The sequence below is a fragment of the Protopterus annectens genome, chromosome 7.part0 (genome assembly GCF_019279795.1).
Source record: "Protopterus annectens isolate FY-2018-M chromosome 7.part0, PAN1.0, whole genome shotgun sequence".
NCBI classification, from domain to species: Eukaryota; Metazoa; Chordata; order Ceratodontiformes; family Protopteridae; genus Protopterus; species Protopterus annectens.
The window spans coordinates 1455431986-1455449153 of record NC_056739.1 but is presented as its reverse complement, the minus strand read 5'-3'; the positions used below and the strand labels follow the sequence as shown (position 1 = coordinate 1455449153).

Below are 17168 nucleotides of genomic sequence, written 5' to 3'. Positions count from 1 at the left end.
AAGAAAAGTCTGGAGTAAAATCCTTGCCCCTGCTCTTGTTGTGGTACTTGTTGAATGGCCCTCATGTCCATGAGGGCTGTAATTTGCTTTTGTGCCTCTGCCCATTGATTGTGTGGCAGGTCTGGCATACCTTTTGACCTTGGTAGGGTGTGAAAATGGAACCTGTAGCCTTGGGACAGACACTATGTTCAAGACCCCTTTGTCTTGGGTAATCATTTGCCAATTTGATGAAAAAAGTGCTAGTTTTCCCCCCCTAAGGGGGCTGCCAAAAGAAAAGTGCTTGGATCTGGCAGAGGAAAGTCATTGGGACTGTTTCCTGTAAGGTTTTGATTTGTCTTCTCCTCTTTTGGAGGTAGGAGCACCCCATTGTTTAGGCCTGTATGAGCCTTGGGGCTGAGATCTGCCTCTGGGACGGCTGTATCTGCCTCTTTGTGGTCTGTCTGACACTGGAAAGGACCAATTTTTAGAAGGCCAGTTCCTGCTAAATCTGGGTGGCTGTACCTGTAAGAAATCCTTAACTGTCTGCATGGATTTTGCTTTAACCTCCATTTTTTTCAACACTTCTTCTACTTTATACCAAACAAAGTATCATGCTGTAATGGGGCGTCTAATAATTTTGCTTTAACATGATCAGGCAGATTCTGTTCCTTTAACCAAGCATGCCTTCTAATAACAGAACCTGCAACAGCGGCCCTGCAAGAGGCCTCCAGTGAATCATAACCACATTGCAAAGTATGCTTTCCCACTTGTTCAGCTGCATGCAATAAATCCTGCATTTCCTTGTTCTCTGAACATTCAGTATTTGTCAACAATTTCTGTTTAAGCAGTGACATTAAATATTGCTGATATTTAAGCATATGAAACTGACAATTTAAAGCCCTTACAGCCAAGGTAGCAGAAGTGTAAACTTTTTTCACCCATCTGTCCAGAGCCCTAGAATCCCTATCAGAGGGGACAGGGTTTTTTGCAGTGGAAGCTTTGACCCCTTTGGGACCCTGAGATATAGTTTCTGGGTCAGCAGCGGGGTTTTTATATAGGAATTTATGAGAATCCGGGACCCTGTAGTATCTGTCAGGCTTAGCAGGTGCAGGGGGTAAAGAGTCAGGGGACAGGCTGGACTACATCAGCTACAATGTCTAGAACAGGAGGGATAGCAAGGGGTCTGTGTTGAAGAAGTAGCAGAAAGTCTCTGAGCCTTTTCTTAGATTCAGAATAATCTTAGCTCTCCCAGTGAAAATGCTCCCTCATGGTATGCAGGGTTTCCCCAAAAGAATAATCCTCAGGAGGAGAGGCTGAAGGAATGGATTCTTCAGCATTAGAGTCCTCATAGGGAAGCATGGAGTAATCCTGTTCAGAAGAGGAATCAGAGGAAATAGAAACCTGATCAGAAGAATCATATTCTGTCTCTTGCCTAGGCCTCTTATCAGGAGGGGGATGGGAACCCCTGATCAAAGTAATTAGGTCTTCGGCCATTTTAAGCATCTGTTTTTTGGGCATGGAAGTCTGAGTAGGAGAATGCTGTACTTGTTTCTTTGTCTTTAGAGCTGCTTTAGTCTTTGTCTTTGAAGCTGAAGATGGCTTAACATATAGTTGTGTATGTCTGATGACACCCTCAGAAGCTGATGCCTGCTCAGCGGCTCCGGACCCATCTGAGGGAATGATTTCCAAGTGTCCAATACCTTGAGTATCCAGAGGCCCAGTCGGCTCCACGTGGGAGTCGGAAGCGGCCTGTGGCTCTGAGGTAGCGGGCACCAAGGGTTGTGATAGTGCCTCACTGAGAACCGGCGACTGGCCTAACAGAGGCCTCGTCGTCGGTTTTGGACCTCGGATGCCTATCCTTTTCCTTGCGTTTTTTGTAAACTCCGGTCATCGGCTGTTCCAACGGCATTATATAATTAAATCTTCGGCCAAAGTAATGGAATGCAAAATCGAACCGACGCTTAACAGTGTGTTGGTTAAATCTAGCACAAAACTCACAGCTAGCAACATTGTGATCAGGGCCTAGGCAAGGAATACAGTAAGAGTGAAAATCCTTATGAGGTATTTGCTTCCCACAAGAAATACAATTGTTAACTTTTCCTAACATCAGACTGGAGCAAGAAAAAAGTTTCCCCAACGGGGTACTTAGCTTTAATGAAGACTTCGGTTCTGAAATTCGGATTTGAAAATCTCAGGAGTTGGCCGACCGGCACTTGCGAACTGCTTTTGCTTCGGGCACCGCGCGGCAAGAAAGACTGGAGAAAATGGTGACAGCTGCAGCTTTTATACCCCTGGCGCACTGACGTCTGACAGGAAGAGGCGACAGCAACCGACGCCGGACCTAGACTTTGGAATTCTGGCCGACTGCGGGTAGCCTGCCAGCAGGATAACCCAAGAGTAATGACTGCAACAGTGAAACACGATGAACATTAACCTTCACTAACAAGCACTAATGTCAAAACAGCAGAAGTATTTTAAAACTGCATAAAATAAACTGCATATTGAGAAGAATCACTTCTGAAGTAGGTGTGCAATATATTGGAAGACTACAGCAGTCAAAAGGGCATCATATTCAAACATATTCTAATCAGCCTCTAGCTTTGTGACCATTACAATAATGCAAAAAGTAAAATTAAAATATAGCATGGCTACGTAAAGAAAAACTACTTCTAAAAATACTTCTATATCAGTGATCAGGGCTTTAGAATAGCACATAGCACAATGCCTGCCGAGTCTCGTATGCTAACCACAGTTTGCTTTGCAGCTACCATTTTCTTCATATTTTTAGTCATTAAATGTTCAGTCAGATGTCTACAAATAGATTATTTATTTTGTAAGAAATTTATTTTATATAAATAAAGGACAATAACAGCTTTAATATTCAGAATTCATATTGCTAGAAGTCCTATATTCTGAATACAGAAAAGTAAACCAAAGGGCAACTTTAAAAAACAGCAAAAAAACTTAGATTTATTTTATACTAAAGAATAGCAAGTTAATTCAAAAGTTCTATAAAAATAGCAAAATTGATTTTTCCATTTTCTGTCGTTATACAATAGTTAAGTCAAGTAAATTAAGATACATAAGAAAAATTCATAGTAGTTAATATCTACTTGTGTTCAAAAGAAAATATACTTAAGATAACTATGCATTGTGCCCCTGCAAATTTGTATTTAAGTCTTCCAGACTAGTTAAAACTCAAAGTAAAATAGTTATGAAAATGAAAAGGCCATAATCTCAAATTCAACATTTCCAAAATTATAGTTGATACAACATTACAGTGCAGTACTAACATTCTTTAATAGACCTCCACTTTAAATCAAGCCTCCACTTCTCAGCTTATACAGTCCCTGGAGATTAAAAAGAGATACCCTGTACAACAGTTTTTAAAACTGTTTCATCATACAAATTTGTGTTTTACCGATGGCTTTAGAAAAGGGGCACATCTACCAGTGAATCACTGGATTATTCCACGTCACTAATTTCTTAAAGCTGAGCAGTTACACAATAGTAGCAAATTAACAAGTAGGAGTCTTTAAGCTAGGTGGAGTGCTTTTATTTCCAACGTTTGCGATACGCTATACTAGAAAAGTCTGAAATATCCACCTGTCCTCACCACTCTGCCACAAACTAGCAAAGTCAAAAATATAAAACTGCCTTGAATATCTCACTTTCAAAGAAAAAGCAAGATGTCCCCCCCTTCCCCAGAGTCATTGTGCTCCTTCTAACCAAATTAAAGTCCTACCACATATAATAACTTCTAGACGTATCAACTTGAGTTAGTTTCGTTTCAGAGGGTCCATCTTTGTCTTTTTCGCTGTCTCCTTCCCAAAGATTAATAAGTGGAGGATAAAGCTCATTCAGAGGAATTGAAGATGTCTTTTGCATGTACTTCTTTAAAGAGTGGTGGTAGTTCTTTCTTTTAAACCTTTTAGCGACATATACTGCAATGGAGGCCAGACTGATTACTGCAAACATTGATCCCATTACGGCTGCAAGAGCTGTACTAGTTTCTTGATCTGAGATATCCAAAGCAAAAGTTGCATCCTTTGTTGTTACATTCACACATGACTTCTGAGTCTGTTGGTGGATGTTTGATACAGTTAGACAGACTTCATACTCTGTAGAAGGTTGTAGGTGTGTTAAATTGTATTCGTGAACATCCACTGGAACCCTGGCAGTGTAAGTAATATGAGGGTTATCAATCTTCATAGTAGCAGATGACCATTTCAGATTTGAAGTCATGACATTTGAATTAATCTTCCACGAAACCAATATTGAATGAGATTCTGCATGTTTCACATATATTTTAAGTACCTGTGTACCATCCAAAAGAGTACCATTTACTCTGAGAGTAGCTACTTTTGTGTCAGCACCTTCTGAATTTTGAGCAACACAGGTATATCTTCCAGAGTCTTCAACCTGAATACTGGATATTTCCAGTGTACCTTCACTGCTTAACCTATATTTGTCAGACAATGTATCCACTGTTATTTTGACTCCAAGGGGAGTTACCCAATAGATTTGTGGTTCAGGTTCTGACACTGCACGGCAATCTAAGTAAACAGATGAACCAATATCAAGATTTAGATGACTTGGAAAAGTGTCATGTGATATCATAGGAAGGCACTGTTCATTTGATTCCTGAATAGACACATCTTTCACTTGCTGCCCCCTGTATTCTGGAGGCATAGCACAATACATAGAAAGAGGCTCCATGAAACGAATCGTAGTCTTATTCGAATTCATCCACTGCACAACACAGTCGCACCTAAGAGGGTTGCTATGGATACTTATTTCACGCAGATTGGGAAGTGATTCCACTGTTTTCTGGTAAAGTGCATTTAAAGCGTTATTATTGAGCATCAGGCTTTCCAAGGTTGGTACATCACGAAAAGCAAGTGGATTTATGTAAGACAGCTTTGGATTGTTTGTTGCCTCAAGCTTTGTGAGTTCGGGCAAGTTATCAAGGGCATATCTGTCAACCGAAACAAGTTCCATCATGTTATTTATGCCAAGTTCCTTTAGACGAAGCATATTTTTAAAATCACCTTCTTGGATTTTGTGAACAGGATTTTTATTTAGGTCTAAGAATTTCAGGTTTGGAACTTTCTGCAAAGCAAGTTGTGGAACTTTTACTAGCTTATTGTCATAAAATGAAAGACTTTCAAGGCTATTCAACCCAATTAAAGCATTTCCAGGGATCTCAGTTAAGTCCATTCCAGCCAAAACCAGACTCCTTAGATTTGAAAGTGGAGTAAAGTTCATATCTAAGATTCCAACTACTGGATTTTCACCAATCATAAGAATCTCTAAATTGGGTGTGGACTCAAACCAACGACTATTTATAAGTTTTAATTTATTTGAATTAAGATGAAGCCTTAAAAGATTTGACAGGCCAGAAAAAGCATTTTCCGATATACTGCTAATCTGGTTATGATTTATATAAAGTTCTTGTAAGTTTGTAAGGTCCTTGAGACAGAAGTCAGTCATTGCAGCAATCTGATTCTCCTCCAAATGTAAGGTTGTCAGCTGACTAAGATTGGACAAACCTATATCTTTAATGGTCGTAAAATTATTTTGTGACAAATCCAATTCTGTCAAGTTAAAAAGATGTTGAAATTCATCAACCGTTTTTGCAATATTGTTGCTCTGCAATAAAAGAACTTGTGTGTCACTTGACAAGTTCCTGGGAACTTTGGTCAAACGAAGGTCATTGCAATCCACTGTAGTAGCTTCTCTGTAGGTAGACTGTGGTGTAAACCATGGTCTTACTTCACATACACACAGATGAGGACATTCTCTGTTCTGCACTGAAAACTCAATGAACAAAATGATGACCAGTCCTGCTACCATCTGACAATAAGAAGGTGAGGAAATAATTCCTCTAGCCATGTTGACTTGCTTTTCACTAGCTGTGATGCAAACTTAAAAGAAAGATCTGTGCAGCCAAACCTGTTTAATTTTAATAAGTGGTACTAGGTCTGAAAAAAATTCTACTGAAAGTCCTGTCCAAAAATCACATGAAGGTTGTAAAATCTCCACTGTAGTTCTTGATGTCTCCTCAGTGGATTCAGTTGTGTCGAATCTGTATTTGTAGACGTGCCTGAAAAAGAAAGAAAAGGTAAGAAGCGGTATTATAACTGCCCTTTTCAGTTTTTATTCTACAGTCTGTTTTATTAGAATTAATTGCTTTTCGCTTTCATCTTAATTATCACCATGAAAGTCAACAGAGAACTGTGCACGGGATGTGGCACACACAGATTAAAGCTTTACTCTTCAACAGTAGAGGATAACTGTAGTTAAAATAAAACAAGCCAGCCTGAACAAGTTGTTCTTATCATACAGATGAGACAAAAATCATTTTTAAACATAACAAATATCCTTTAAATGTACATAACAGACCTTAACTCCTGATCTCTATACTATGATTTTTAGTGCACCTGTGATTATGCAACCCACCAAAATGTTCAGATTTATTCATATGAGTGAAATGTTAGTACATAAAACATTCATGAGGTATTACGATTCTTTTAGCAAAAAATTAATGCATTAAATGTAGGTAGGCTAACTACAACCTTCATGATTTTTCAAAATACAGACAGATATGTATCCTATCACTATTTACTGTACACGACTGTTTTAATTCAATCTCATGGATAAGTCAAAGGGCAAGTTTGACACCAAAAAATGAAAATCCCTTGATCGATGTGTAAATCTAGGGGTTAAAGTAGGTGAAAGGCAGTGAGGCATTCATTTTAATGGTGTTTTAATGAATTTATTTAACAGTAACTGTTTATGTTTAACACAGTACTATAGCATTGGCAATCTTTATCAGCAGCTGTTTAAACTGCAAACAGCAACGTGAAGTGTCAGTTAGGCATGATAAGCATTAAATATAAAAATACAAGTTTTACTCACATAACACTTTCCCTTGTATTCATAATGAATCTCACTGTGTTGCAAAGAGCTGTGATCAAATGGCACCGTTTCCACAATTATAGAAAATATGATTCAGAGACACATTAGCTAAAATAAGGAAAGACCTCATTATTGTTTAATTTGCATGTCTCTGAACTGTGTGGTATCAGCGGCACTGTTAATCAGCACCTTCTTGCCGTAACCAACTGGAGGACCATGCATTGTTTTGGCACATTCACCCTCTCATCACTCACACCACACACACACACACACACACACACACACACACACACACACACACACACACACACACACACACACACACACTGGAATACATTCTTAATACCGAATGACTACTAATACAAATGCCATAAGATCAACCAAAAACGTCAAAACACCAAACCCTGAGCAAACTGCAAACAAGGTTAGGTGGTGGGCAAGATACTACACCCCCTGTTACTTATATACACCAACTGCAAGACTGCACTACAGTGGGGAAAGGGCAAAAACTCAGTCAATAGTGTACTTTAATCTTATGCAGAAAAATAACAGCTGTTTTAGGACTCCTAAAAAAGCTGGTAGCAACTTGAGTTGCTATCTGTTTTGTCTTTTTGTGCTCAATCTTGCTGTGTTTGAAATTTCAGATGTTCAAAATTATGACTGTATCCCAGACAAACCAACATACCACTTACCCGTCCCTTAGTTTACAGAATGTCCCTGATGCTTCTTATTTTCTCACTGCCCCTCATAGAGCACCAATGATTACAGTCACAGTAATGACAGAAATTATGAGTTTCATTCATCCTACTGTTCAGATACTGCATCCTGATGCTAGTTATGTTGCTCTATTAACCTTTTTAAGTCGGTCAGAGTAATATTTAACATTTCTCCTAGTTATCATCTAATGTTCCCCCTAGCTTTGTTCAGAAGTACTGAACGTGGCTGTTAGTATAGCAGCCCTCCATCCCACACCCAGACACACCTCCATCTTTCACAACTGTCCCTGATTTTACAGAACGTTCCCAGTTTTGCCTCGTATTCCTGCTCCCTATTCTGTTCCTCATAACTTATGGACTATTTCATTCAGTCAGTAATGTAACACACTAGTTTCATGCATCTTATTGGATATAAAGCCTCTGTTTTACTAAGTCCACAATCACGGAAGAGGAGTAAAGCTCAGCTTTGTTAATGAGCCGATTCCCCTGCCAAACGGACAGAGGTGGACACTTTCTCTCCATTTCAAAAGCCTTTTTCTAGTGACACCCCCTCCCCTATATATATTTTATGTGTTGCAAAATGTGTTCTATTAATTTTTTTAGTGACTTAGGGGGATGTTTAAAATTCTCCACAATCTAGTGGTTCCCCATAAGTCTTACATTTTTTGTGTTGCAAAACTGGTTGTCCTATTACTTTTGTAAATGACTAAGGGGATAGTCTAGTGCCTCTGTATTTCGCAAGTCTTATTTCTTTTATGCTGCAAAACCTATTGTTCTATTAATTTTGTAAGTCACTTACAGGAATATTGAAAATTTCCTGGTGACTAGTGTAGTCCCCAATTAAGTTGTATGCCTTTTGCTTGTTGCTCTATTAATTTTATAGGTGACTTGGAGGAATATTTTAAATTCCCTTATATCTAGTATCCACCCATACGTCTTATATCTTTCATTCTGCAAAACCTGTTGTTCTACTCATTATTAGGTGACTTAGGAAAATTGTCTAGTGCCCCCATAAGTTTATCAGGATTAGCTTGTTAGTTTTGGGGAGTTTAGAGGTATGGAAATCCCCCCAACATATACACACACATACACCCACATACGCATGCGCGCGCGCGCACACACACACACACACACACACACACACACACACACACACACACACACACACACACACACATGCTCCCCCTCACCAGATCGCACTCACAGACACAATCACCACAGACATAGACACACGCACATACACACACACACACACACACACACACACACACACACACACACACACACACACACACACACACACACACCTCCCACTACTATATGTACACTAAACACCTGGCACTTAGCTTTAACACAGTCCCCATCATTGAAAATAATAGGTGAATGTGAACTTTTGAATGAGTTAATTTACTCAACCAGAAGTGGTGATTTAAGTAGCCCAATGTTTCTCTGAACCACTCTGCTGGGTAAATGCCTTACCACTGGCATTTCTGGAGGAGAACACATGACTTCTTGGCATAAGTTACTCTCCTGAAATATCTCACTGGCATGCAGCATAGCAGAGGTGACATCCCACTGTGGCGGTCTTACAACTGCTTAGGATCACTGTGGTGGGCCTGTCTCTAAATCAGAGGTAGCAGACCAAGTTACAGCTTACCACTGGCAGCAGCCTTTTCTGAATCTGGCCCTTTTATTTTTCATTCCAACACTTTATAAAAAGGGAATAGAAACACATAGCATCTTATACAAATTCATTCAAAGTTTACATAATGTACATAATTCCTTTGGATCTACAGCAAAGGAGGGCTGAGTATTACTTGTGATATCCACAATTACTTCAAAAGCTGGTCTCCTGTTTAAGACTTATTTTTACAACAGTTCGATAAAACATTCCTTGCATCTGGTAGGATGAATTTAGGTGTTGTGCTGCAGAACTGTTGTAACATACTGTAAACAGTTGTACAAAATAGTAGTGATACTGCAAAGGTGGTGATGCCTACCCCCCCCCCACACACACTTTTAAACTGCAAATAGTTACGTGATGAGTCAGCAAGGCATGTGAGTTACTTAACGTTAGTATTAAGTGAAAACACCTGTTATTTGTATGTTTTATATTAATCACATGAAAATTGATCCCCCCTTTTTCTAAGGCCATTTTTTCACAAATTAATTGACTTACACGAGAATATTGGCCAAGTCAAAATTATAACCCATGAGAAAAAATTTACATTATTACAGGATTGCTTTCACTAACTGCTGACCAAATGGTTACCGCTCACCTTCTCAGACACACCTTCCCATCCTCCCAAATTCTTGCCTGCTCATGTGATCATCACCCAGCTTTCCGCCACTCTGCACATTAACAGACATGCAATTCTGTTCATGTATGTAGATCTAAACTGAGTTGCACTGAAGAAGAGTGACATGACAGAGTATACCAGTGTCAGAATACCTACGTCCAACAAGTGTTAAAAAATTAATCCGTATCGTATTCCACAATTCAAATTTCTTCTCTGCTGGCTCAAGTCAAAGGCAAAAGGCACTGAGATATGCAAATGCTTGCAGCACGAAAATCATAAATCAAACCTCATATCTGCATGTCCATCTATTGTGGACATTCAAGTGATGAAGTAGTTCAAAAGCAGGGGTATTAAATGATGTACAAGAGTTATAACTTACATAAATTTTGCCTTCAGGTGAACAATGATAAACTGCTTGGTTTCCACTTAAGCACACTGCCTGATGGTATGTTTTGCTGTATATATTTTACACTGTATTTCTAACAATGTATGTAGAATCACAAATTTAATTCTTACCAGATCATGGTCCCTCAGAGAAAAAGGGAAACTCTTTTTTTTCAAGCAACTGCTCTATCTACAAGGTGAAGCTTCCCAGAGTGAAGATGATAAAATAAAAAGGGGGGTGTTTTGGGAGGGCACTTGTTAAAAGTCAGGAGACCATAATTACGATCCTTGGAATAGTGAAAATGTAGGTGTGAAAAGGAGGTAATATATACAAATTATGAGACTTGGCTACCCAGCAGTATTCCTGCTTCTCTGAGTTACAGCAGTCTCAGAGTTCGTATAGATAAGAAGTTGGAGAGTAGGGCACTACAGCTACTTCACATTAGGGGAAAGCAGAACAGAACAGCACAGCACAGCTAACCCCCCCAAAGTGCTTTAAAAGTGCAAGAGAGTTTTAAGAATTTGCATTGTTTTTTTTTTGTTAGAATAACAAAATAATTCTAGAAGTGTCAGGATTCATAGTAGAGTTTTACACTTTCAATAGGGAACTTTAGGGTACACAGGTAGTGGTGCAGAAAGTGTGCCCTTTCTATGAAACATTTTGTTTTATTTGCAGTTGGTCTGTGCTTGCCTGAAAATATTTTTCTTTTCTTTTCAAGTACTGATATACAATTGGCAGAATAGTTTCACACAATGGTAAGGGCCGAACGGGTGCATTTCAATGGGATGGGTTGGGTTTCAGTTATCAATGGAGAAATGGATGATGCTATACATATGTAGAAGTTATCATGAAAAATGGAGTACCTTGGAAATCATTAAAAATAATGCAGTTTTTGGAAAGTCACAGTCTGTTGCATACATGGAATATTCAAGATGTACTGACTCATGTTCCAGTCTCGAAGCAGCTTTTACTGGTGGGGTGGGGGGCAATATATGCAGTCGTTAATTTTCTGAAGACTGCTCAGTCCTGTCTTGCTCCTGCTTGCAGAAGTTTAAGGAACAGTGCACAGTAAGGGAGTTTCAATTGTTGTTGTTTGTCTTTCGTTTCAGTAACCGGGCTTAAATCTTCAGGTAAAATGCATTATCGAAGCATCTATCATGAGTGCCTCCCATGTTACTCAATGCCTCCCAAGGTCCAGTGGGTACACTGCAGCTTTGCTAGTCATCTGCCTTTAGGGCAACCTTGCTTGACTACGACTATCTACTTATACTAATACCATGGGAGTTATGGTGAGGGAAAATGTTTTATTGATATTGTTTGAGTGAGTCATTGTGATTCAGAAAAGACCAAGACTTCTACGTTGCTAGTACTATTTGCACAAAGAATTCCATGCAATGGCACTTAGATGCAGACATCTAAAACAGAGTACCATGCAAACAGCAAACCAACAGTAAACTGTGCTGGTGGGAAGCTGAGAGGATGAGAAAATTTCTTTCTTCATCAATGACTTTCACACCAGCAGCAAGCAAGTGGCCACTGTACAACATGTAGATGACTCTGCTCTCATCTGTCCACCCTCAAACCCAGCTAATCTACAACAGAAGACCTTCTGTGCAGTAGAAACCTGGTTAAATAACTCCCAACTCTTCTTAACCCACCCCCTCCATAAAGCAAGGTAACACTATTCCCTCCTATACACCTTTCCCATCTAAAATCAAACTTTAGCATGAATTCAACCAACAACGCAATCACAGAGATAGTGTCTCAAACTAAACCTGACATACTCATTGTCCATCAGCTGAAGTTTGAGCAACATGAAAATACAAGTAAAAAAAAAAAACTAGGTAGCTTTTACGTGGAAAATCTTACCTCACAAAAAAATCTGTTCCCTGCTTTTCTTTATGCCTCTCCTATACTTAACCAACTTACAAATGTCACAACTAAACAAACTAGAGCAGTGTTACAACCAATTAGCTAAATTTGCATGCAGCAAATCACTGATACAGGACTTATCACTGCCTTTCTCTAAAATATCTAGACTGGGAAGAACTGTCACCCTACCTTACCTATTCACCATTAATCACATCCCAAAACTTCATCTACAAACCTGACAAATGCCACCACTAAAACATCAAATCCAAATTGTAACCTGCAATCAGGTGACAAGTCCCTCCCCACCTCATCTAAATCAAATGGCACATCTGGAGACTCCTTGTAATTAGTTTATGTTACCACACTATGGAACACTGTTCTTGCTGCTCTGAAACAAACAGCCTCTATACCTTTAAATAACACCTGTCCCAGCATCTAAAAAATACATGATTATGTTCATGTTCAATTCACAGTTAAAAGGAGTCCAGTTATATGTACCTCTCTAAACAACTTGAAGTATTATGCAAACTCTAGTGATGAACTAACTTTTATCTACTACTACTCGCCTTTTTCTCTGCACACTACCGTTGTACTTTCACCTTCACACTTTACCTGTCCCCCTCTCTTTTTTTACTCCATTCTTCCTCACTGTCCTATTATACCTTTCTGACTATAGCCTACACCTTTAATCCTCTTTTCCCTACTCCCCACACTTACTCTATTTTAACTGAATCTTAGTCCTAACAAACTAAAATTCCTTATACTGAAATTAGACATTTAATATAACTTATGTGGTATATTTACTACCCACAGCAATATTATAAAAACACTGTACTGATTTGTAGTGCGTCTAGAATTTGTTTTTCTTTCTATATCTATTCTTTATGTTGTAATTTGTACATGTCTAGAGCTTTCTCTTTTTTTAAAATTATACATGTATGGAGCTTTTCTCCTTGGGCCTCCACTGAAAGGGGTTATTTTATCAGCCCAATCAGATTTTTCCGATAAACAAAAACAAATAAATACCTTTTCCTCCATTTTCCTTAATACCTCCTCAGCATTAGCACCAAATAATTTTTTTTACATCCTTTTGTAGAGGGGCATCTAGTAATTTAGCTTTGACATGATCTGGCAAGGTTTGTTCCTTGAGCCAGGCATGTCTACGTATGACTGATCCTGTAACAGCAGCTCTACATGAGGCCTCTAGAGCATCAAAACAACATTGTAAGGTATGCTTACCCACTTGTTCTGCACTATGCATCAAATCCTGCAACTCCTTCAAGTCTGGTTGTTCAGGTTGTGACATTTTACTTTTCAATTGTGATAAAAACTGTTGGTATTTTAGCATATGGAACTGACAGTTTAAGGCCCTCATGGTTAAGGTAGCCGAGGTATATACCTTTTTTCCCCACCTTTCTAAGGATCTGGAATTTCTCTCGGAAGGTAATGGATTTTTAGCAGTGGAGGCCTTAATTCCCTTGGGGCCCTGTGAGATGGTTTCTGGGTCAGCAGCATGGCTTTTGTATAGAAATTGGTGTGAGTCAGGAACCCTGTAGTACCTGTCAGGCTTGACTGGGTCTGGAGGTAGAGAATCCGGGTTAAGGCAGGCCTTCGAGTAAACATCATCTAGGATGTCCAAGACTGGAGGTATAGCCAGAGGCCTGTGCTGAGGTAGCAAGAGAAATTCCCTAAGCCTTTTCTTGGAATCAGAATAATCTTGGCCTTCCCAGTGGAAGTGTTCCCTTAAGGTATGCAAAGTTTCCCCAAATGAGTAATCCTCTAGGGGGGATACAGAAGGAATGGACTCCTCTGCATCAGAGTCTTCAAAAGGGGAGTAAGAATGTTCCTGATCATCAGAGTGCTCTGAAATAATAGAGCCCTGATCAGAGGAGGGAGATTCTTCCTCCACTCTGGGCCTTTTGTCTGGTGGGGTTTGAGAATCTCTGATAAGAGTAATTAAATCGTCAGCCATTTTAAGCATCTGTTTTTTAGGCATGGGGCCTGGAGATGGGCCCTGTGTAGCTTGTCTCTTAGAATGCATGGCTGCTTTAGACTTAGTGAAAGTCTTGATGGAAAAAGAAGAGGAAGGTCTGAAGACACCTTGAGAGGAGGTAGACCTGTCCACATTTTGAGATTCAACGCCAAGAGTGGCTTCGGTATCTGTAGTCGGGGTGTGGGCCGAGGAGCCTGCGACCTCGGGCACAGGAGACACCGCCAATGAAGTGTTGTCGGTAGTCAGGGGCTGCGTAGGCGCCTCGCTGAGAACCGGACCACGTGTAGTCGGCTTTGGCGTGGTGTCAGTAGAGGCCGCGGACCTCGTGTGTTGGTCCTTATCTTTGCGCTTTTTAGACAAAACTGGGGTCGGAGTATCCGACAACATAATATAGTTAAATGTTTTGCCAAAATAATGCTGGGCGAACTCCGCCCGACGCTTAATGGTGCATTTGTTGAATGTAGCACAAAAGCGACACACCGAGACGTCGTGGTCTGGGCCTAAACAAGGAATACAGAGGGAATGGAAATCCTTATGCGGTATTTGCTTCCCACATGAAATACAATTATTAACTTTGTCTGACATCGGTCTGAGGCAAGAAAAGTTTCCCCAACGGGGTACTTAGCTTTCAAGAAGACTTCGGTTTCAAAATTTTCGTAATTTCAGGAGCTGGCCGACCGGCACTTGCGAACTGCTTCTGCTTCGGGCACCGCATGGCAAGAAAGACTGGGAAAATGGCGTCGGCTGGTTCCTTTATACCCCTGTCGCACTGACGTCAGGGAAGAAGCGACGACAACCGACGCCGGACCTAGACTTTGGAATTCGGCCAACCAAGGACCAACCAAGGACCTGCCTGACGGCAGGAGAACCCATCTGTTATGACTGCAGCTGTATGCACGATGAACATCAAATAAATAAATAAGAATGTGTGGCTGGGCGGTCAGTAAGCAAAGTAATTCCTGAATAACAGACTGCGTATTTCCAAAAATGTAACTCATCAGGTGAAGTACAGATTTTTTCAACATAATGGTGGATCCTGAAATAATCTCAAAGCAAGTGCCAGAGAATGGACTTCCCCTACTTAATCTTGACTAATCTCCTGCTAATAGTGATAAAGTGATGTGTCGGCATAAAATGAGTGGACTTAACCTGCATTTTAAACTCTATCAATTGACTGTAGGGATAACAGACTGAAATGAAGAGACACCAATGAAGAAAAACAAATTCTACGTGTTCCCAATTGCAAAAAAAAAACAGAGCAAATAAAAAATGTATGTAGAAAGTTGGTACGGTAGATCTTGCTGCAGGAGTATTTCCTAACAAATCTGTTTCTCTGATAAGCATCTTGCATACCTGTACTGCAAAAAAAATAAAAAATACTTGAAAGCTTGTCTGACATATCCTTATAACCAAAGCTACTCCTCCCTGTTCCTTCATGTTTGAATAAAGACAACAATCACCTTTTAACCATGACTACTGATACACAGTATATGAGTCCTCCAGCTATAGTCTGAAAAACATGTTGACCAGAGTTTGAGACGATACCAAAAAACATTTATTAGGTCAGGCTGTGAAGCAATGCCCAGCAGGAGTGCTTACTTGAAATCACTGGTATGCATTTTTACGAAGTCTGTGACTTGTTACACATACTTGCTCTTCAGAAGTTGCTGAGACTTTCACATGCAGTCTTGTACTGGTTAATCTCAGAAGCTCAGGGACATTGCCTCAATGGTATTGCGGCAATGTACGCTACATAACTCATAAATGCAAAACATTCCTTTACTGTTTCATAGGAAAAAAATCCTACAGTGGTATCAGACTCTAGAACTGATCATAAGAAATAAACTCTAGAACTGATCATTTGAAATAAACCCTCAGGAACAGAATGGTAAATGACACTTCTAGGTCCACCAATAATTCCACAAACAAAAATAAAGTTCCACTGGAAAAGTGACTAACTAAAAAACATATCTGCATATACACAAGATGTTTCTGTTCTACGTCATCTGTACATCTGCTGAGGAACTACAGGTTTCTTTGGTTAGGATGAGGCAGCCACTGAGGTAAGGGTATATTTCAAAGTGCTAAGTTCTTAAATATGCAAATAATGGGGCTACGCAATTTGCAAACCCTCTTAGATCTAAGGATGGACAACGAAGACAAAAATGAAACTGGTCAGACTGGAACCTTAGAACTTTAGCAAAATATAATGTAAAGGTAAGTGTACTTCACAAGTGCAGCTGCTAATCACAAATTCTGTATTACTAAACTGCATGCATTAGTTCAGACCAGCAAGCAGAACTAGTTCTTTCCCAAGTGGAACCTATCTTAGCACTTGATGGGTATACAGAAAATAACCTGGATAGGATGCCAGTCTAAAGAAAACACACACACACACACACACACACACACACACACACACACACACACACTTTTTTTACATATTGCATGTATGGGCAATTAAGAGTACCACAAATTAACCAAAAGCATGTCTTTCAGACATGCGAGGAAACTGGCGTATGTCACATACAAACTTTACATAACAAGGCACTCCAGAGGAGAAATGAACTACAGAATCAAGCATTGTGAAGGAGTGGTGCTAACCCACTGTGCCACCCTGCATGCAGAATTTCACTGCCTAAATTAATTTGCTGACATGTAATATCTGTCTCAATTTTAGTCTTTCTGTAACCACCCTAACAAAACCTTGCCCTAACTGGTAATTCAAAACTCACAATAATTCCTTATTTTTAGCAACACTGAATATAAAAAACATGACAAAAGCACAAAAAGCAACATCTGGTTTTAAGTCTACCCTACTCAGACCTGACGATTCAGAAAAGCTTATTATCATGCTGGGGATTCCTTAACTTGAAATGTTTCCACAATGCAGTACACCTGACCAATTTAACTCTTCTTCTACTGTTTTCCCCTGGAGTTATCTGTAACATGACTGGTCTCACTCACAGTCCAGTTGCATGGCTAATGCAAATTAGCCATGT

The 17168-nt window shown here is 39.7% G+C and overlaps 1 protein-coding gene across 1 annotated transcript in view; it reads right to left on the bottom strand.

Annotated features, from left to right (window-relative positions):
• Positions 1-2804: 2804 nt before the first annotated feature.
• The window catches only part of LRRN1 (leucine rich repeat neuronal 1), a 116389-nt gene continuing 102025 nt past the window's right edge, over positions 2805-17168 (bottom strand). Inside the window, exon 2 of the mRNA XM_044078014.1 lies at positions 2805-6085. Within this exon, the coding sequence (XP_043933949.1) occupies positions 3721-5874 (2154 nt within the window). The 5' untranslated portion in view covers positions 5875-6085 and the 3' untranslated portion in view covers positions 2805-3720. The remainder of the gene's footprint in view (positions 6086-17168) is intronic.